Source organism: Megalops cyprinoides, chromosome 12, assembly GCF_013368585.1.
Source record: "Megalops cyprinoides isolate fMegCyp1 chromosome 12, fMegCyp1.pri, whole genome shotgun sequence".
In the NCBI taxonomy this organism is placed as follows: domain Eukaryota; kingdom Metazoa; phylum Chordata; class Actinopteri; order Elopiformes; family Megalopidae; genus Megalops; species Megalops cyprinoides.
In genome coordinates, this window is record NC_050594.1 from 4,802,536 (window position 1) to 4,808,618 (window position 6,083).

At 52.5% G+C, this 6,083-nt stretch overlaps 1 protein-coding gene across 3 annotated transcripts in view; it reads left to right on the forward strand.

Moving 5' to 3' along the window:
* The first annotated feature begins 86 nt into the window (after window positions 1-86).
* The window catches only part of trappc12 (trafficking protein particle complex 12), a 28,057-nt gene continuing 22,060 nt past the window's right edge, over window positions 87-6,083 (forward strand). Inside the window, exons 1-3 of one of the 3 annotated variants that reach the window (XM_036541977.1) lie at window positions 87-130; window positions 1,659-2,906; window positions 4,232-4,348. In XM_036541977.1, coding sequence (XP_036397870.1) covers window positions 1,671-2,906; window positions 4,232-4,348 — 1,353 coding nt within the window. In that variant the 5' untranslated portion in view covers window positions 87-130; window positions 1,659-1,670. The other 2 variants (XM_036541978.1, XM_036541979.1) reach the window with 2 other exon arrangements.

A 6,083-nucleotide genomic window follows, 5' to 3' on the forward strand; every position in this document is an offset into this window, starting at 1 on the left:
TCGTACTTGTTTTCAAGAATACAATCCAGCGCCCTCACGCCGAGTTTGGCGCAGGTCGGCTTCCGTCCGTTTCTCTTCCTGTTTTCTCCACGCAAGCGCACACTGTTCTTCGCGGCTGTCATTTCTCAAGGTAAACCGGACGTGTTTACCTTTTATCATGCAAAATAAGCGCAAGACCTTAAATTAAAAGCAAGCGAAGTAGGTTAGTCAGTTGCTGATTTATATTAATATTGTTTAAACTGTTGTTAGTTCTCAGGTAGCTTTACAGAGGAAACTAGCTAAATAGCTAGCATTAGCCACCTAGTCTGCTAAATACACGAAGGGATTCCTGTTTGCTGAGCAAGTTAGCTACCTACCTAGCTAGTTTCTGTTTTACTAAACCAGTAGTAGCTGTATCTATCTAGCATAGTAGCTTGCTAGCCTGCTATCTGTATGTGAATGACGAGTGTAGGTTACTGTAAGGCTGATGTGGTTAGCATTGCAAGCTAGCTATGTAAGTAGCTTACGCTGCTTAGCTACAGTTGTCGTTTAGCTAGTATAGCTCGCTACGTGTATTGTTAGCAGTTTGCTGTGGAGTATGTTGTAATTTGCCAGACAACTAGGGAAGCTGCTTAATGATCTTTACATGTAGAAAAATAGTAAAAATGTTTATTCAACATGCGACCTAATTTATTAGCTTGTAACATTAGTTAAGTATTACAATGAAAGACTAAGATAGCTATTGCTTTGTGCCGGGGGGACGGTGATCACGAAATGATCATCCTACTGTGTAGTGACCATTGAAGTCGTATCTCTTATTTTGTAAATATCCATTTATTATCATTAGGAATTTATATTATTTAGCAGGTGATATGTCATTGGCTTAAATTATGCAGTGAAAGGAATCCTCTGATAGCTTCTGTGTAACTATCAAGTTACTTGTCTAAAACAAAACTCCCCATCTGATCAAGGGCATCAGTTAAGAGCAGCCGCTGCACGTCCGCCGATTTTTTTTGTCGTCATCTGTATGAGTTGATAGTGGACCCTGATTACGAAGTTAACCCACTAGGCACTAACATACTATAAAGATTATTGATAGTCAGTCATCCCCACGTCAGGACCTCAGAGGTCTTTATGAGGAGGGGGAAGCAGCATCATCAGTTTCCAGTATCCACCTGGGTGATGCGCTACAGCCGTTTTGGAACAGTGTGCTCACCACCCATGAGCTGATCAGAGGATTTGCGTAATTCCCACTCTGACAGAATACCCACGAGCAGGCAGCGCAACATTTACATTTAATCGTTTACCCAAAGCGACTTACAAGTGAGGCAGAGTGCGACACAAGTAAAAATCCATGTAAGGAGTCAACAATACTAGAAACGAAGCATAACCAAGTTTCAGTAGTTCACCAGATAAGGTACAAGCTAGCTAGAGACACGAGTGCATCAAACCATAGATTTTAATTTTTAATAAGGTAAACAAAGTTTAAGACATCAGAAATTGCTTTAGGTGGTAGTGTTTCAGGTGTTAAAATGAGCATGTAAGAGCTGTGTCTTCAGATGCTTCTTTAAAAGAGTGAGGGACTTGGCAGAATGGATGAAGTGTGGAAGTTCCATCGGAACAGTGGAAAATGCAGGTGATTGGTTTTGTTACACAGAACCCTTTGGCTCTTCACACAGGGGTGGAGAGCAATGGAGTGCAACGAGGCGCAGGCACAGAGGCCTGTCACCCTGGATATCGCCGGGGAAACGGAGAGCCCGAAGGCCGAGGTCCCCACGGGGGCCCCCGAGGCGGCCTCCACCCCGCCCCCCGACGCCCTCTTCCAGGAGGAGAGCATCGACCTGGGGGGCGAGGCCTTCGTCACGCCGCAGGACGACAGCCTGTCCGACAACATCCTGGACAAGCTCAACGACCAGATGATGGAGAGCGTGATGATATCGGACTCGCCCAACAACAGCGAGGATGACGTGGGCCACATGGAGTCCCTGCTGGAGCCGTTTGAGGACCGGGTGGAGTTCGGGATGGAGGAGGCGGGGCAGGCGGAGGGGAAGGAGGAGGGGACTCCCACAGAGGCCGCTCCCGAGACCAAGGCGGAGCCCGAGGAGACGCCTCTGACCGCCATGTCTCCCGACGAAAAACCCGAGGACGCAACGGAGGAAACAGCGGTGGCCGAAAGGGAAACTGACTCAGCCCAGCCACTAGAGGGCACCCCCAGCCCGAGCAGCACAGAGGCTCAGGAAGCAGCAGGGGACACGCACAAGGAGACGCCCAAGGAGGAGTCCATCCCCGTGTGCACCATCTTCAGTCAAGGGAACCAGCAGAAAACCCAGGCACTGGTGCCTGATGGGTTTCAGCCGGCGCTGGTCAAGTCCCCCAGCTTCAGCTGCGGAACAGAGACCCCCAACAAACTGGCCCCCCTGGTGTGCCAGCCGAGCCCCAGCCTGAGCAAATTCTTCGCCGACAACGGCAACGTCAACCCTGCCTCCGACTTCTTCGACTCCTTCACCACATCCTCCTCCTTCATATCCGTCAGCAACCCCAACGCTGAGTCCCCCCAGGGCCCCCTCCCCCCCGAGCGCCAGCTCTCCTCCTCCGTCTCCTCCACACCCACCCCCGCGTCACAGGAGCCCGGGACCCCCAGCTTCTACTTCGCCCCCGCCCCTGCGCCACCCCCGGAGTCTCCGGCCAAGCCGGGCCCTGCCGAGCCGGCCACGCCCTTCTCCCAGCTGCAGGCGGTCTTCTCGGGCAGCGACGACCCCTTCACCACGGTGCTGAACATGAGCGAGCTGGACCGCCGGTACGACGCCTGGCTGCCGTCAGAGGACACCCGCAAGGTGCTCATCTCCGTGGCGACCCAGCAGCACAGCCCCGTGTTCGTCGAGCGGGAGCGCCTCTCCATGCCGGGGCTGAAGTTCGACAACCTGCAGGTAACCACCCCCCCTGTGAGCTAACTCGCTCACAGACACACCCCTCAGGTTTACTGTACCCCCCCTGTGAGCTAACTCGCTCACAGACACACCCCTCAGGTTAACTGCACCAGCCCTGTGAGCTAACTCGCTCACAGACACACCCCTCAGGTTTACTGTACCCCCCCTGTGAGCTAACTCGCTCACAGACACACCCCTCAGGTTAACTGCACCAGCCCTGTGAGCTAACTCACTCACAGACACACCCCTCAGGTTAACTGTACCCCCCCTGTGAGCTAACTCGCTCACAGACACACCCCTCAGGTTTACTGTACCAGCCCTGTGAGCTAACTCACTCACAGACACACCCCTCAGGTTAACTGTACCCCCCCTGTGAGCTAACTCGCTCACAGACACACCCCTCAGGTTTACTGTACCAGCCCTGTGAGCTAACTCGCTCACAGACACACCCCTCAGGTTAACTGTACCAGCCCTGTGAGCTAACTCGCTCACAGACACACCCCTCAGGTTAACTGTACCAGCCCTGTGAGCTAACTCGCTCACAGACACACCCCTCAGGTTAACTGTACCAGCCCTGTGAGGTAACTCACTCACAGACACACCCCTCAGGTTAACTGTACTGTACTGTGAGGTACCTGGCTCAGAGTCACAGCCCTCAGGTTTACTGTACCAGCCCTGTGAGCTAACTCACTCACAGACACACCCCTCAGGTTAACTGTACTGTACTGTGAGGTACCTGGCTCAGAGTCAGAGCCCTCAGGTAGCCAGTTTGCAGTAGCAGCCCTGTGAGGTAATTCACTCACAGACACACCCCTCAGGTAGCCGGTTTACAGTACCCGGTAAGCTCGCAGTCACAACCTGAGGGTGGCCATTCTACAGCACCAGCCCTATGAAGTAACTGGCCCGCCATTGGAATGTGCAGATAACTGGTTTATAATTACAGTCTTCTCGTAACTGGCTAAATTACGAGATAACTGGTGTATAACTGGCTCAAAATTACAGTCTTAACATAATTGGCTCACAGTTACAATCTTAGGTTAATTGCCTCTCAAAGATAATCTGCAGGTAATTTGCTCATGAGTACAGTAAACAGCAGTGGTTATTTGTGTCCCTGATTTCATGCAGAAAAACCATAACATGTTTCCACTCACACGCCTGCTGAGACAACGTTTTAGACACATTTAATCAGTCAAAGTATTTAAAAGTGAAAGACTTTCCATCTTTCTGGCAAAATCCGGGTATTGCTGGTAGGCTAACAGAGAGTGTGTTTTTGCTGGTGGGCGGGGATGCTGGGAAGTTGACGGTGTCCGTTTCCTGTGCCCCAGGGCGATGCGGTGAAGGACCTGATGCTCAGGTTCCTGGGCGAGCAGGCAGCCCTGAAGAGGCAGGCCCTGACCGCCAGCTCCGTGGAGCAGTCCTTCCTGGGACTCAAACAGTTAATCGTGAGTAGCGCTGTTATTCCACGCCGATCGGAATACGCAGCAGGCAGTTGGAATGCACAGTGCAGTTCCACGAGCGTGAATTCTCCAGCCTCTAAATAGCTGCGCTAATCATTTAGCATTCTTTGCATTACGGTGATACCAAGGATGATGATGACAATAAAGTTTCCTTATTTAGCGTTTGCCTTTCATGCCTTGCATTAACTTCCTTTATTATTGCAGTGCATATGTGTTGACAAATCAGTTTTTCAAAAATTACATTTTTAATTTAGTAAATAAATGTACATTATGTAAAAGATGATATTGTTCATTTGATTTGATTATGGTTCAATTGATTAGGTTTCTACAGGGGGTTTTTATATTTTCATATATTTCATTTTTAATATTTTCACAGCTGGCATGAAATTCAAAACATGCTGCAGCCATGCCCTCATGTAGCAGAAACCCTTATCCGTACAGTTTTTCTAGTGTATTATCAATATATGGAGCCAGATATTTACTTTAAGGTAATTCAGATTGCCTTGCTCCAGTGTAAAGTGGCAATGCCCCGCTTTGGGATCAAACCTGACACCTTGGGGTTACCAGCCCAGAGCCTTTACCACTACGCTCCGCTGGCACCAGATAACTGGTTGCCCGGTGGCTTGTTTTCAGTCGGCCTACCTACTCACTGACTATGAAGGAGACCCATTTAAACACTCCATAGCCTGTAAGGTCACGCATGGCGTGTATGCAGCAAATCGCCATGCCAACAGGGCAGCGGGAAGAGGCAGGAAGTGAGGCGTGGAGGTGGGCGGAGCCGTGTGGGGAGAGGAGCTGGTGGGCCGGTAGCCCGAAGGCACTGTGCTCATGTTGTCCTTCCTGCAAGGAGAGAGCGGTGAAGCCTCGGGCAGCGGGGCACTGTTAGGGCCAGAGTGGACCCCCGCCAGCACCACTGGCCGAAAAACAGCGGGAACGCCACTGCCTCCAGGCCACGCCACGCTGGCTCCACCACGGCTCCTTTCCAGCCTTGGGGGGCCAGTGGGGGGGGTGCTTCCTGCTTCAGTGGAAACGGACCCTGCTGTCAGCCAGGTAGCCAGGATAAAAATAATAATAACGCAGAAGAGTGAGCAGCCTCAGCTCAGCTCGCTGTGGTCCATCGGGGGATCTCTGACCTCAGACCGGGAGATGCCACTGCAGCTGTCTGTGAGCGAGTCCATGCTCCACCACTGCTTTTTTCTGAGTCAGTCCGCCTCCAAAAAACCTGCCAAAAGCACTAGCAGAGCAGCCCCCCCAAGCCCGCAGCCGCTGACCCACGCCTCACCCCCGGTAGCCGGTATTTAAAAACGAAACTGCAGGCAGGGAGGACAGAAAGAGAGAGGGAGGGAGGGAGGGAGAGACAGAGAGGAAGAAAAAAAAACCTGCGGGTACCCAGCGGTCTCCTGCTGGGCACATATATATCGCACGCTGTGCGCTTTCAGGGCCCGGTTTCGGTAGCGGTGTCGGGGGGGGGGGGGGAGGGGGTTGAGGGAGCTCTGCACCTGGGCGGTAATTGGCGGTGCGGCCACTCTCGCTCTCTCTCGCTTAAAATACCCCGGCCCCCGTGCGTCAGCAGCGTCCCCGTGCTGCGGGCCGCTCTGCGGAGGACATTCCTGCCCCGTCCCGCGCCGGGCTCTCGGGTGGCGGAATCCGCGCGGTGAAACCCCCACGCCGTGTCCCGTATACGTGGCGCTGCGTGTCGGGGCTGAGAGCGTGAGAGGTA